A 15,981-nucleotide genomic window follows, 5' to 3' on the forward strand; every position below is an offset into this window, starting at 1 on the left:
TAACAACCAAAGGTTTGTTTCTCACCCATTACAATCCAGTGGCATCAGCAGGGGATGCAGGATCCTTCCGTCCATGGGCTGTACTAAGCCTTTAAGACTGACATGCTCAATTTCATCTTCCTCTGGACAATAACGGATCAGAGAGACAGAGAGAATCTGAGAATGTGTGAATGTTTTAAAAACCAGAACTAGACAAGAAGTGTATCATTTCTGCCTACTTTCAGAGGCCCCAACTCAACACCTGATCCTGTCTAACCACAGGACAGTCAGTGAGGTAAACTACAGCTCTTGTGCCCAGAAAGAAAAGGAGAAGCAAATTCTGATGGACTCTAGAAGCTTCTGCTATGCCTGTGAATGGTCTCCCAGAGTTGTAGCTGAGGTGGTCCTGCAGGAAGCAGGAGTTAGAGAGGAAAAACGCTTTTGACACATTCTTGAGAATTTCTTCTTAGACACTGCAGCTTTCTCAGATGTGCACACAGCCACCCTCAAAGCTCTAAAGAGCCTCCCATCTGGTACTTGGCCAAAAAGCACCTCATCTCTTGAGGCTCCAGTTGCCCCACATGAAAAAGAGACGGGTTGGATCAGAATTCTTTCAAGTCTTTTGGCTCTTTTTATATATAAAATGCTATGATTCTAGAACTGTTGCTGTTCATTTCCTCCTGAGACAAATAAACAAAGAGCCAGGAAGCAATGCCAGTTGGTCAATAATTTTTTTATTTCATTTTTTAACTTTCCAAGCCCACATTTCTAAAATTGAAATATACATAATAGACAAGATTGTCACCAATATAATAGTGATTATTTTTATGGCAAAGCTGTTTTGCATTTGGATGAACAGCACATACACACACATATATAACACACACAGAGCTTCCTCTGTGAAATACAGTCTTGTTTTAACAGTCTTGCAAAACATATGTTCTCCTCCTCCTGCTCTTGCCCTGTGTTAGTCAGTTCTGCAGTGGTAACAAATGGTGCCATCTCAGTGGCTTACAACACATTTCCTTTTTGCGCCCTTTACATAAGGATTATGGATCAGCTGTAGGTTGACCATGGCTTTGCTGGGATTGGCTGGACTCAGCTGGTTCCACCTGTTTTCTCATTCTGGAGCCCTGACAGAGGGAATAGCCATTGTCTGGGATATCCCGAGGGCATACGGAGAATAAGAGCAAGAAGCCTTCAGGCAGTAAATACAGTCCCATGCAATTGTTCTTAAGGCTTCATTTGGACAGAAAAAACAGTCACACCCACTCATATTCCATTAACTAGAATTTTTCACATGGCAAGTTCAAAGTCACTGAGATGGCATGTAAACTCCTCACACAGGGTCCATGTGGTGACTTAAAGAAAAACACACAGTGTAAGAGTAGTGAGTTTTAGTTTTATTTGTGGACCCTACTGAGGACTATAGCCCAAAAGACAGGCTCTCAGTAGCTCGGAGGGAACTGTGCTGAAGAGGTAGGGGAGGAGACAGTTTATATATGATTTTTGGCTGGGGTACACATGCAATGGAGCATACCTCTTGTGAAAGATTACTGCTGGTCACAAAGAATGGCTATCTCAAGTTAATGATTTTAGTGCTTTCCTATGAATGCGAAGATGCACGAATCCGAGGCTATTAAAATTTTTCATGAGATATGCATCTTATTATCTGAGGGAACTGTTTTTCCAAGGCAGAGCGTCTCACCCTCTTTTTCATCCTAAATTCCTCTCAGGGTGCACTGTTAGTGAATACAGGCCGACTTAATCCTTGTAGAGTTGGGTGGTGAGCAAGCTCTTTGTTCTTCTTTGTTTACACATGAGTGTGTCCCATGACAGAAGGTGGTGGTTCGTAATCCTATGACTGGGAGGGAGTAAATCATTGGGGACTGTCATCCAGTCTACTCACACCTCCATTGCCTCCATTGAAATCCTAATTGCAACATTCCTCACGAGAGGAAGCCACTCTACCTTGGCTCTTAGTCCTTGTGCTGTGGGAAGTTCTTTGACTAGAGAGAGTTAGGACGGAGACGCAGTGAACAATGGGGGAGTGGAGGGATTTTAGCAAATGTTTATGTAGTCCTCATCGTAGACAGGGCAGTGTTTTAAGCGCATCACAAATACCAATTCATTAAATTCTCATCATAGCTCTGAGAGGTACACAGAGGCAGCAGGGCAGATGGAGCCTGACCAGGGCCCCCAGGAGGGCCAGGCTAGGGTAGCACAGGAGAGGGAGACAGATGAGAAGAAAAGGAGGAAGGAGGGGAGCCTGGGTTCACAGGTCCCCTCCCAGGTCTCTCCCAGTTGAAAAAGGCTCCCTGCAGACCTGCCTTCAGCTGGCCTGGAAGTTTCAATATCCCTCGTCTTCCTCTTACATGTGGGGACACTGAGCCCAGAGAGATGGAGCTAAGGATGTGCTGGTAAATGTTGAACAACTGCTCTCTCCAAAGAGGGGGAAAGGAAAGAAGAAGAAATTCCCGCTTACAGCATTTGCCAGTTCCCGTGGCATAAATACTCCCGCTATGGCTGATTTCAAGCCACCAACACCAAGCCAGCGGGCTTCCAGCTTCCTGCAAAGGTAACAGTTACTCCCCGTTGTGAGCCTGCACCCCTGGAGAGAGAGTCCCCTTGACCTCACAGCTCCTGAAGCGCAGAGCCCTCCGCACAAGAAATGCCCAGGTCAGGTCGGTCCTTTTAGGAAAACGCCCTTTCCAGGCCCAGAGGGTGGAGGAGCACCCCAGATTCTTGCATCTTCCCATTCATAGGAAAGCTGGGCTTTCAAACGTCAGCTTGCATAAGAATCACCTGAATGCTTGTTAGAAATGCCCCTTTAGGTACAGGCTTGCAACCAGTAGATAAGTAAGTCTTGGAGAGCTTAATGCACAGCGTAATGATTATAGACAACAGTGTATTATAAACATCAAAGTTTCTTAAAGACTAGATCCTAACTGTTCCCATCTCGAAAAAGAAATGATCATTATGTGACTTGATAGAGGTGTTAGCTAATGTAGTAATGTAGTAATATAATATATAAATATATCAAATCAACATGATGTGCACCTTAATCTTATGTAATTATGTCCCAATAATTGTTTTTAATTTTCTAATTAAAAGAATGCCTCTTCCTAGGCCCCACTCTCTAAGAATTTTGACCTGTTTTATCTGGGATGGGCAGTAGTGCCCAGAACATGCTCTGGAAGCAGTGCCTCAAGATATTCACTGCTGCTGAAGGACCGTCCTGGATTCCCCACAGCACCCTGCCTCAGAGCCACCCTTGGGAAAGGGGAGTGTGCTGAGAGAGCCCTTGATCAGAAAGACAGATGCCCTAGATGGCTCAGAAACCATGGTCTCAAGGTCCCTTGACGTGTCCACCAAGCCATGGGGTTCTGTATGTTGAAGCTTCCTGAAGGTAGGAGCCAGCCATGAGAAGTCAAAAGCATGGTGTTTAACGACACTGACAGTGGAGCCCAGCTGCAAAGTTTCTCCCCCTCCAGGCGCTGCTCGCTAGCTGTGGGACCTCGGACCACTCAGGGAGCCTCTCTGGTTCCCAGTCTCATCTGTAAAATGGACATATTCATGGTACTTACATCTCAGTGCCTGGCATGTAGTACGTCCTATACAAAGGTTTGCTGGCTTCATCACCAGACAGTTCTGAGCACACAGGAGGCTTTTAAGATAAGGTTGTTGGTTTAAACCACCTATCCCTTTGAGCTTCCATTTTCTCACCTTTGAAATGGGCGCAATGGTATAGTACTAGTGACAGTAATAGCTTTCCCGTCCACTGCACATGATTATTACAAGAGTCACGTGCGATCTGAAGACTGAGTTCCCATTGCTGCTTTGTTGCCTGTGCTGTGTGATAGTGGACAAAGCCAGTTACCTCTCTGAGCCTCCGTTTCCTCTCCCACCAAGGGGAGCCCCCCCACAGAGGTGGGATAGCATATGTATCAGGTGACCTCAGTGGATTCCAACGCTGGCTTTACACTGGTATCATCCAGAGAGCTTTTTTAAAATTCTCATGTGCCAGCGAGTCCAATTCTGAACCAATTAATCAGAATCTCTAGGGACTTAAGAGGTTCCCTGTGTGATTCTAATGTGAATTCTGGATTGAAAACCACTGACGTCTGTGGGACAGCTTGGTAAACTGCAAAACACAACGTCCAATTTATGGATGTTTTTTGTTCTTAATTGATAATCTTACAATGAACTAGTTCTTCTGAAATCAGGCCAAAGGGTACTTTCCACCATCTGTCTGAAGTGTGCATTGACTGGAGAGAATTAAAACTCACTCAGTTCCCATTCTGGCCTTCAGGCCAAGCAGGCTGAGTGAAAACAAGTGTCCCTCAGATCAAAGATGTTGCTGGCATGCTGTGGCCAGTGAGTGGAGTTGGCGTCATTGGCTTTGGAAGCCCTGCCTCCAGCCACAGGGAAGCATTCAGTGTTCTGTTTTATTAAGGTGACTCCAGTGCAAAGGCACACACATCACCGTGTGGTGATTTACCCCAGCTAGGTTAGGGGCCAGGAGATCTTTCTACTTAAGTCCCCACGTGGAATACCAACCCTGATTCAGCTCCAGTTTGGGCAAATGCAATCTCTGCTAACTGTCTACCTCTTAGAACACACAGCCTTCATCATGCACAGCACACTCCCTCCCCTTGGACACATCGTCACATAGCAGAGTCTTCAAGAAGTTCTTCCCTCTGTGAAATATCTGGGATTCACAAGAGAGAGGGAAGGGGCGTCCTGAATCAGAGGTAGATGTTTTCTATCAGGCTCTCTACTCTAATAACATCCACACAGCCATGGTGTTCTGATTAAACTGCTGGCTCTAAGGCGATGGTCGTTTTACATAGAAGTGATTCCCTTGTGGAAGGTGCCAGATGTTTCCCACTGAAGGATATCTCAAAACAAGGAATGAGGTGGAAACCTGTTTGAGAAGCAATAATATGTAAACTTGATCATTGCAATGGTTAAAAAAAATAGCAACAATGGATGACATATGAGCAAGTGTCCTGCTGTGAAATTCTGGACTATGCCTATGGACAGATAAAGATTTCGTGTCAGGTAAATATGTCTGCATGCAACACAGGAAGAGCTAGAACCTTCACTCCCCACCCTCGGGCCAGGGTTCTCCTCGCCCTGGGTCCCCAGCAGTCAAGGTCTACATTCAAGAGCAGCTGCCATGTCACTCATTCTTTCTGCAAACAGTCATCGACCATTGACCTTGGGCAGAGCTTGTACAGCAGTGAATGAAACAGCTCGTTCCCGCCGCTGCTCTGCCCACCCTGAGCAGATTAAGCCCTCTGTTTTCCAGACTAAATGTTGGCACTCTGTGTTGGAAAGACAAGCCAGATTCTTGGAAATCCAAGGGAACCTGTGGGGTTCTCTCCCTGTTGTTTTAGCCTCAGGCCATCTAACAGGTGGAGGAACAGGTAAGGAGACCCAGGCGACAGAGGACCCAACCCAGTAGACCCCAAAAGAAGCAGCCGACACAGGTCCTAACATTGAAAACAATGGGTGAATGTATTTAAAATCTGTTTGCAAGAAATGAGATTGTTCGCATTTTTAGGATGAGAAAGGCATTAGAAGTTTAATTTGCATTTACAGTCAGGAGCTATGGCAGGCAGTGTCCTAATCATTTATGGTAGAAATTGGGCAGAGGCATCAAGTGGGTGTGAGGCGTGCAGGGCTCTCCTGCCACCTGAGACTCGATCAGTCTTGGCCAAATCCAAGGTTTACCAAAACCTGGAAAACATAAATGTTCATCAAGGGGGTTGACTAGGTAAATAAATTATGATCTTTCATTCAATGTAGTATAAATGAAGATGAATGAGGTGACATGAAAAGGAATTCTGTAAAGGAACGTGTAGCAACAAGGATAAATCATCCAGCAACGTGAAGTGAAAGAAGCCAGGCACGCACACTCAGATGCCCGTTGTGTGATTCTATTTCTGTCAAGTCCAAAAGTAAACAAAACTAATCTGCTTAAGTGTTAGAGGTCAGAAGATGGCTTCTATTGGGAAGAGGTGGGCAGAGCCTGGGGGCAGATCCCCGGGGCCTTTCTGGGATGCCATTAGTGTTCTGCTTCTTGACCTGGTTGAAATGTAGACATATTCACTTTGTGATAATTCATTGATCAGAATACTTAGGATTTGTGCTTTTCACCCAGGTGACAATCTTTAAAGAAATCCAAGTCTTGGATGGGGTCCTGCTTGTCCATGGAAATTGGGTTTGCGAAAGCTAGGTAGGGTCCTGCCCAGCATGCTAGGTCCATTTCTAGACTCTGGGGAACTGAGTAAAAAAAATCTGAGCCAAGCATTGGGGCAGTCATAGCAGATGAGGCTACACCAGGTGAGGACTGCATTCGCTTCAGGACCACCTGATCCCAGGTCTTGGGAGCAAGTCCCACAAAATCATCGCACTGAGATTTCTGGCATTTGAGATTGGCTCAGGAGTGGGTGAGCCGGAATGTGCAGATGGAGTCTACCAGAGGAAGCTCAGATCTGTTCTTTTTAATTGTCAAGAGACCGCACTGCCCCCTCTCCTATGACGCGCCATCCCTACTAGGGACAGTGGGATCAGCCCAGGCTCTGGGACTGTGGCCCTGCTTTGGCATCCAGAGAGAGTGGCTCTTGTTTCTCAGAAGAGCAAGCTACTAGGACAAAACTTGCTAGAGTTCCTTCTCAACTGTTGGCCTGTGTAGAAGAGACTTGGTTTTAATAGAAGGGGATGATGAAGGGAAGTTTTTGGAGAGAATCTGAACAGAAACTACACTGATGAAAGGAGGAAGAAGGGGGCTTTGTGGGGTCACACCACAGTGGGACACAGCTCCGTGGGAAGGCATATTTGAATAGGATAATGGGAGGCGCACAAAGATGGGAGAGTCCCTGAGGGTGCAGAAGCAAAGAAGCCAAGACAGCTGGTCCTGGGCCAGGTGCGGGGGCTGCTGGCTTGCTAGAGACCTGCTCTTTAGTTTTAAGTCTTGCATTTTTAAACCACAGTCACACTCAGAGAGCTATTGAGGAATGAAGCCAAGATCATTGTCCTTCGATGGGGGTGTGGGGCTGACGTTTTCCTAATTGGTCTCCAAACATTTGGAGCCATTTACCACTATAAGCATCACTAAAAGCAGTCTGTGGATGCTCTTTGAAACCAGCCCCAGGTGGAGCAAGTACTCTTGATTAAGATCCTGCTTAGGAGTGGACTCAGAGAGACAGAAACCAAATTTATCCCCAGCTTAGTGTCCACTAGCCATAAAAAATGATCAGTGGACAGCAGGAAGGGTGCCTAGTGCTGGGAGAAACCACGGCAGATGACCAGGTTAGCATGCAGTGTAGCATCCTTAGGCGTGGGCAGCTGGGATTACCTTCCTCTCTGAAAGTTTACTTGCCCCACTGTGTTTGTCCTACTGGAGGGTAAGACGTAGTGTGAGGTGGGAATCATTATCAAAACACAGCAGTGAGACCACTATGAGTGTGTCCGGTGCTCTGACACAGGAGTTTCAAGGCATCAGAAAGTGCACATGGCTAGTTACCAGATTCTGGGATATCTCAGGACATCCAAGAGGAACTTATTTCTTTTTAGTTTATAAAATGCTTCCTGACAGCATTTTTATTGGAAAACTTAATGTAGGAGAGTTTCTTTGAGCCTGGACCAGGGTACCGGGAAGCATAAGTGATGGCAAAATCTGCTCCTGTCTGCCCCACCCTGCTCCCCATCCGGGTGTTTCTTTTGCAAAACACGCGGAACCCTTACTTGGCAGAGCTGTCTGGATAGCACATGACCTCACCCGGAAGGTATGATTTATAACATAAGGATCTCGAGCATTTCAGTCCAATGCCCAAAAGAGCAGGGACATCTCAGTAAAGGATATTACAGAACTTCAGCCAGTGGGTAAAATTCTCTTCCCCAAGCCAGGCTGAGATCACCAGATCTCCAGGACGAAGAACTCTTTCAGGCTTATATGGACCTAGTGAAGCGGGGTTAGAACAGCGGAGCTGAGTTCCTCGGGCACAAGTCTGGCGGGTGATCTCGCTGAGCCCCGGCTCTGCCTCCTTCACACCTGCTCAAGGCTGGGCGTGCTGCTCACCCCGGCTCCGCTGCTGCTGTCTCCCCCACGTCCCCCACAGAAGGGGGAGTAATCGCACATTCATCACACTGTCCACATAGCAGGATGATTTATCAGACGCTCGCAGATTTGCCAGATTTCTCTCCCCGAGTGTCACGCGGCTGATAATTTTCTAAACCTCTCTGCACTTTAATTTCCCTGTCTGTAAAAGGAGTTGGTAATAATCCATGCTACTCACCGGGCTATTGTGAGGGCTCAATGCAACTTTTTGGTATTGAAGTGTAGTCAGTTTACAATGTTGTGTCAGTCTCTGGTGTACAGCACGATGTTTCAGTTATACATGTACAGACATGCATTCCTTTTCATATTCTTTTTCACTATAGGTTACTACAAAATATTGAATATAGTTCCCTGTGCTATACAGTAGAAACTTGTTACCTATTTTATACATCGTAGTTAGTATCTGCACATTTCCAGCTCCTAATTTATCCCTTAACCACCCGCTAGGTGGTTAAGACACTCAGCACAGGGCCTGGCCTCTAGTAAGTGTTCCATACGTAGTAGAAGTGACTCGAAACCCAGTATGAGCCCTTAACCACTTGATTTAAGTTAGATTACCCTGAGCTTAGTATGTGCCACCTGGAAGGGCCTATGGAAGGAATCCGGGAAAAGCAACTGTAAGGTTCCCAAAGGACAACATCCTGGCTGCCACCCAGGAGCCCCAGTATAAGGGAGTCACTTGATGGTACCTTATACCCCAAATCTCTACTGCCACTAAGATTTTTATTTCCAAGAGGGAGTAGTAGCAGGTGGAGAAGCTTCAAGAAGTTCTCTGTTAGGTGGTGTCCGGCTGTCAGATGGAGACCTGCCCTCCGGCTGGTCTTTTCAGGGCTCATCAAACAACACTCAGTCATTTCAGAAGTCCCAAGATGGGCAGCCGTGCCACTGAATGCCCTTCCCCTGATTTAAAAAAACCATAACATTTAGAGGGAAAATGTAAGCCATGTGTTTCCTAGAATTTATCACATCTTTTGTTTTCAGAGAGGTGTTTGGAGTCCAACTAGACTAATGAACCTTTTTCAAGTGTCTTGAGGGGGAGGGCATAACTCAGTGGTACAGTGCATGCCTAGCATGCATGAGGTCCTGGGTTCAATTCCCAGTACCTCTACTAAATAAATAAACCCAATTACCTCCCTCCATTAAAAAAAATGTGTCTTGAAAAATCCTTTTTTCTTAGAAAGACATTTAGAGGCTTTGAAAGTTGCTCCAAGGGCAAAAAATAATCATATTAATAATAAATTGCTCAAAATGCTCAACCCCTGCAGGTTCAGAATTTGCTTAATACTCCAAACCCAAAGGACTTGAATTATTACCAGGATTTGTCATTTCTTGCTTATGGGGTTTTTCCAAAGAGGAGAAAAAAACTACATGGAGGTTCACTAGAGTTGACTGTGTGGTTCACGGCCGTGCCCATCGCCCAGAAGACTTCCAGCATCTTCTCAGCCTGAACCTTCAGGGGAAGCGCCCCCTTACTTGTGGCATCCGTGAGACCAGGCTGGAGTTAAACTGAACGCACTGACTTTTCAGCCTGGTTTATTTTTGGCTGGTGGATCATAGCTGCCCCAGAACAGTTCTCTTGTAGGGCGTACAATCTGCGTCACATAAAACGGGTGATATATTGTTAGGTGACTGAGATGTAGAGAGAGCAATTTTCCCTTGGGATGTGTGCAAAGAAGCCAGCAGCGGCCAGCTGCCCTTGAACGTGGTCATCTGGTGACCTCTAGTGGTGGAATTTTTCCCAGCATGTGTGCAGCTATGCTTCTGAGCCAAGCCATCCTTGTTACATTTTCCTGCATTCCTTTCCTCCTGTTTTGTTATTCACGTTCAGCAAGGAGCAAGAATCAGTTGCAAACACCCAGAATAAAGGGATGCATGTGCCTAATCAGACTTTCATTTCAAAAAAGTGCCTTCTCTTTCAGTGAATCTCTGATACGGTTCCTGTGGAAAGAGAAGGGAGCCAACATGAAGGAAAATGTGGCATCCACCCTGGTTTTCATTTTGCTACTTTTTCTCAACACCAACCTTCTGAATGGTAAGTACCAGCCCGTCCTGCTCTCTTTCATTCCCTTAGGTGTTTGTTGAGAGGAGGGGAGAATCCATCACAGTCCTCTTGCAATGCAGTTATGACAAAGGAAAATGCCCGTGTCATTTGCTGCTATTAAATTCGTGACAATATTTTGGCATTAAAATTAATGCAAAAATTAATGTAAGTTAATGAATGCAATTAATGCAGAATCCTGTCACTATCCTCTGACTTCCATCCTCGTTCTGGGAGTGCAAGGAAACAGCTCTATCAATGACAGACCAGAGTTTCAGTCCAGGTTCCTTCCCTTACTAGTTGTGCAATCTTCAGCCAATTACCTAACCTCTCTGGGTTTCCACATTTTCAAAGTGAAGATAGTGATGTTTCCTCCACCTTCAATGAAAATCTTTGACAAATCTATAGAGACAGTGGATTGCAGTTACCTGGTGGGAAACAGGTCCAGCCAACCCTGTTCTCTGTGCTAATGAAGGAAATGAAATTCACAGCTGAAGTGCAGTGTGTGAGCCTGTGTGTGTATGTTTCTGTGTATCTATCCTACGTATTTCTGGTTGTGTGTACTTGTGTGTTTTAACTTTCCTATGTACGTGCCTGATTGCAGATGCTTCTCTGTGTGTACCTATGTGCGTATACGTTTGTGTGTGTGTGTTTCTGTGTGTATACCTGTGTGGGGACCAGTGTGGACTTCTATAAGTATGCACCTGTCTATATTATTCCTCTGGTGTGTAGATGTGTTTCTGATATAGCTATATTTGAGCATGTGTGTGTGTGTATGTGTGTGTGTGTACCTGTGTGTGTAGTACCTATGTGTTCGTCTCTGTGTGTATTTTACAGAGATAAAGACACAGTTCATTAATTGTAACTGTCCAAAGTGGGTGAAAGGAACGTTCTACTAATTATAATTTCACAACTTTACCCTCCTCTCTTGAGTGTCCAAGAGATACTATTAATAACCAGCGATATGTGAAAAAGATAAGCTTTCAGGGAGAGAAGAGGGAAAGCAGACATCAGTCTAATCCACAGGGAACCTTTACTCAAATAATCAACTTGCCTTAATTAGCATCTGAATATGTTCATTATTGAGCGATAAGGTTTTTTGCTTTTTTTTTTAAATGAACTTTTCTTTCAACTTCACACACTCCTCCCCAGCCACAACAAAAAATAAACAAACAAACAAACAAAAATAACTTCACTCTGTGCAATTATCCTAAAGAAATGTTCCCTAGAGGATGAGCAATGGTACAAATATTGGCAGAGCTGGCCCCAGGCTGGCTGGCGTGGACGGTTTTAGGGGCCGGGAGCTGGCGTGGCTCCAGCTGACACTCAGCCTGCACACTGCATCATACTGTCATGCTGTTCCAATACATTCTTCTTTCTGGCCAGTTTCGCCCAATGCCCCCTCCTCCCATCTGTGTTCTCCTCCAAACTTGCTCTTTCTGATCTGTAGTTCAAGCCAGGAGCCAGCATAAGGGATGAAGGACAGTGTGGGAGAAAACAGAGAAGCCCCTGAGGTTTCGAGCCTGCCTCCTGGAAGCTCTCCTCTCTGCTCCCAACTTTCTGAACTAAATGTTGGGTGTCCAGCTCAGCCAGCAGGAGCGTCACCTGGGGTTACAGGGCTGGGCATGGTTGGGCCCCCCCCCCCCCGTCCCAGCAGCATCAGGACAAACTCAGGACCACTCTTTCCCTCCTTGGACCTAACAGATAAGGAACAAAAGGGAGGGCCAGTTCACTAAGAGTTCTGGGGATTAGGCAACTCAAAACTCCATCCACTCGACACTGGATTTTCCACATCACCTCTTGCAGCCCTTCTAGCTTCCAGCTGCAACTGGATACAGCTCACAGATAACGATGGTAGCTCGTAACCAGAAAGCGGCTACCGACTTCCCCACCTCTAGGCGCTCCCATGCCTCCTACCCCAAAAAGAGCCAAGAATTACAAGTGGGCCTTTGCCTCTTCACCACATAAAGACCCAAAGTGATGGGGGTTGGAAATATAAGAGAAAGTGGACTAAAAACCAAGATTCAGAAATGGAGACAGGAAAGATGGGGAGACATTGTGAGACTGAATCGTAGGCCAAAGCTGAATGGAATCAAGGAAGAGTGAAGAGCAGAGGGAAGGGATGGGGAAGATGGGGGAGGCAGCAGCTGAAGTAGGAGCATCAGTGATACAGTGAGAGAACAAAAGAGCAGAGATTGGGTTCACAGTGTGGGGAAGGCAGAACGATGGTGATTAGAGAGCAGACTAGAGTGGTCCAGAGAGCATTGTATCAACAAATGCCCACCAGGTGCTTGGGAAAAATTCTTTTTAGGGTCACTCTGATACTGTGGGGGGCAGGGGTATCAACTCTATAGACTCTGTAGGATTATGGAAGGGCCACGCCCTCGTTAGTCCATATGTATCCCTCATTTTAATGCTCACCGTTGTTAGAATTTTACAGCTAGTCACTGATCCTAGGTGGCTGGTATCTCTATCTTAAGGTCCACACTCACACACACACGCCCCACTGCAAAGCTCTCTCTGAATCCTGCCAACCTGAAGGCAGCCTTCAGAGGAGAGTGGCTGGATGTTGACACCTTGACACTTCTGAGTCCCCCCAACCCCTAAGCTTACTCACCCCAAGACCTCATCACTGGGCTGGTCCCATCAATCTTCTTCTGTCACCAGCAGAATGGTCAAGTGTGTGAATGAACCTTAACGTTGATTCCAGCGGCTTCTGGCTTTTTCTAGGACAGTCACCTCCAGAAAAACCTGAGATCTTTAAATGTCGTTCTCCTGAAAAGGAAACATTCACCTGCTGGTGGAAGCCCGGGGCAGATGGAGGACTTCCTACCAATTACACACTGACTTACCACAAGGAAGGGTAAATGTTCTCTTCTCTCCTGTCAAACCCTACGTGAGTGTTCTCACTCTCCGGACCAAAGGAACACTGATTCTGGGTTAGAGTTGCCACACTTCCCTGGATTGACACTGATAAGGCTCGTATTTTGGGAGAGAGGAGTCAAACATCCACGTCCATGTGTTCCTGTTAGTGTCCCTGCCACACTTTCAATGCACAGAAGCTTGGCCACCACCATGGCCACACAATATAGTCATGTTCCCATTGCCTGTCGTAAGCTTAGGTTGTAGCCCAAGATCACGTATAAGTGTTTCCTAAGTGCCTGTTAATTCTAGGTGCTTAGCTATCCACCTTGTGCCATTTATCATTTTTCCGTAATCATTACTTTTGCAACATAAGAGGATTATCTTGTAATCCTTGACCACCATGGTATGCTAGCTTCTCGAACTTGTTTCATGTGCAAGAAAGTATAAAGAGCCCTATGAGAAAGAGAAGGTGAGGACCTTTGCCTTAGGAAATTGCTGACCCAGGACCCATGATTTCCAGAAGGTGTATGTGGAGGTAAATTGTAGTGCAGACTAAAGAGGGTCATCTGTGGGCAAGGATTTTGTCACAGTTACAGTGCGACCCTCCTGGAAGTCCAGGACCAGGGAAGTCCTGCCCCAGGGAAGAAAGCTTGTAGTGAGAGGAACAGCTGGCCCACGTCCCAGGGACTGCTCTCTGTGTACACAAAGCTGTCATCCCTTCTGGGACCCAAAGGGGTGTCAAGCAGACAGATTGCAGGAACTCAAACTGGCAACCAAAGTGGAAAAAGCCTCCACACCTGTGTGGTGAATCTTGCCCTGGGGCCCCTGAATCTCAAAATGAGCAGCCTAATGAGCGCCTTGGGCCTGAAATAGCTCCCTTCACCGCCACTTTACTCTGTGGCTAACTTAGTGCGATCGAAAACATATTGACATCAGTTTTTATTCTCTTTAATCTTTCTTAATGACATGCAATTCAGCTCATTTGTGCAATGAATGCTGCACTGTGTATGGCCCCTCCCGGGTGTGTATGTATAGAGGAAAGTCCCAGTGACCTGAGATGACCCAGTGGTGGTTCCCTGGGCATGGCCGATGCCTGGGCCATGGAAAACTCAAGTGTTTATTGATGGGGGTACATATCCCCAAGTCCACAACAACATGTAGAAAGGACAGGTTGATGTGTTACAGTCACTGAGGCTCTGAAGTGACCCACCCCCTTCTCCAACACTCTCCTCCCTGTCTCACTCCCAGCTGACGTGCGCAGAGCGTAGGAGCTTGGGGAGCCCGTCTTCAGCTCTGGGTTTTGCATTTGAAATGCCTGTTTCCCCAAATCCAGTGGTATTGATCTGTTAAGAGAAAACCAGACCCTTTTTTTCTATCATTTTCTTACTCACTCCTAATATGTTACTCACTGCAGAGAGACAGTCACCCACGAATGTCCAGACTACAGAACTGGTGGCCCCAACTCCTGCTACTTTAACAAGAAGCACACCTCCATATGGACAATATACATCATCACAGTAAACGCCACCAACCAGATGGGAAGCAGTTCCTCGGAGCCACGCTACGTGGACGTGACTTACATAGGTAAGGGGAAGGGCGATGGGTGAGGAATTTGTTACTCCAGTATGAATCCGCCAATAGTCAAACTCAGTTCGACTCTTCCTGGCCTATGGATGAATCTCCAAAAAGAAAGGTGAGAAAATTCGCAATATCCTTGTCAACTGGATATTTTAAACCAATTTTTATTCATGACAGTAAGACAGTGAGATCCCTGTGCTCTTGTGCCTTCCTTTGACTCTTCTTCCCAATGTCTTGCACCCAACGGGAACGTACTATTTACGTTTCCCTTACCAACCTTCCCTACAGCCCTCCTCCTGCAATCAGTGTTGCCTTCCCCCTCGGCAAGCTGGAATTTCTTCTCTGAGATTTCTCTCCTTGGAAGACAGAGCTGCTTCACGGAGCAGCAACTCTTAAAGAAGCTTATCTGCTTCTTCTATACCTACAGGAATTGCTCCAACTGCTTTGCTGCAGATTCAGTTCTCAATATGCATATGTTTCTTAGCGACTGGAGCTATTCTTTTAGAATTAAAGAATTAGGGGAGTAAATAATGCTACTTGAACAGAAGGCTGAAGGCCAAGGTCACAACCACAGTGTTTGGAGAAGTCATTAGCAAAGTGAAACCAGTCAACCTGAGAGCTGCTTCTTGCTTTGCATGGTCAACATTGACCTGCAGGGCAATGAGCCATAAGTGCAGTGGCCTGGATGGTGTCACAGAGCAGAGATGGCAAAGGTTATCGCGGGACAAAAGATGGTTTGGCCAGGACGGGGTTCAGTCTTCCTAGTGGGTAGTAACTGAAGGAGTAACTAATTCGGTTCAAGGTCAGCCAAGTCTTTCTGATGCACCTAACACCAACCAACAAAGAAAAGCAGGCTAAGACTCAGAAGTATTCACTTGTCTTTCATCCCATTGGCACGTTATAGGTGACTGATCTTTAAAAACTAGAAAAGCTTCCAACATCAACTGGTACACATTTGAATATTTTCTCCCCTCAGCAAATCATTGTGGTGAGCATGGGAGTGGAAACAGAATGTGATCTTAGTTTAAGAAAATCAGAAAGGTAACCCCACTGACAAGTAGGCATAAGATAAATTTCCAGTCATATAAATTTACTTAAGATATGTAGTCTTTCAATGCCAAATACCAAATAATTCTGTTTTCATGGGCTCTTTCTTGAATTGCCTTGCCTTCAAATGATCTGCCCTCAAATGTTAAAATATTTAATACTTAAGGTGAAGACAGTAAAAGAAAGAGAAGTTAAAAATGTGCAACTACTATAATGAAGGGTATCTGCCAAAAGAAAAAAAATAGGATCGGTAAAGAAAAGTGGTATGTTTAAAAAGTGAAATCAATGAAGGTATCAAATTCATATTGACTCTGGTGAAAACAAATTCTCTAGTGAATGAATGTGT

General features: G+C 45.7%; 1 protein-coding gene across 4 annotated transcripts in view; it reads left to right on the plus strand.

The window, feature by feature from the left end:
- The window catches only part of PRLR (prolactin receptor), a 138,492-nt gene that overhangs the window by 109,909 nt on the left and 12,602 nt on the right, over positions 1 to 15,981 (plus strand). For all 4 annotated transcript variants that reach the window (XM_072958787.1, XM_072958785.1, XM_072958788.1 and 1 more), the window contains 3 exons: positions 10,027 to 10,139; positions 12,876 to 13,008; positions 14,425 to 14,594. In XM_072958787.1, the coding sequence (XP_072814888.1) occupies positions 10,070 to 10,139; positions 12,876 to 13,008; positions 14,425 to 14,594 (373 nt within the window). In that variant the 5' untranslated portion in view covers positions 10,027 to 10,069. The remainder of the gene's footprint in view (positions 1 to 10,026; positions 10,140 to 12,875; positions 13,009 to 14,424; positions 14,595 to 15,981) is intronic.

The sequence above is a fragment of the Vicugna pacos genome, chromosome 3, assembly GCF_048564905.1.
Source record: "Vicugna pacos chromosome 3, VicPac4, whole genome shotgun sequence".
In the NCBI taxonomy this organism is placed as follows: domain Eukaryota; kingdom Metazoa; phylum Chordata; class Mammalia; order Artiodactyla; family Camelidae; genus Vicugna; species Vicugna pacos.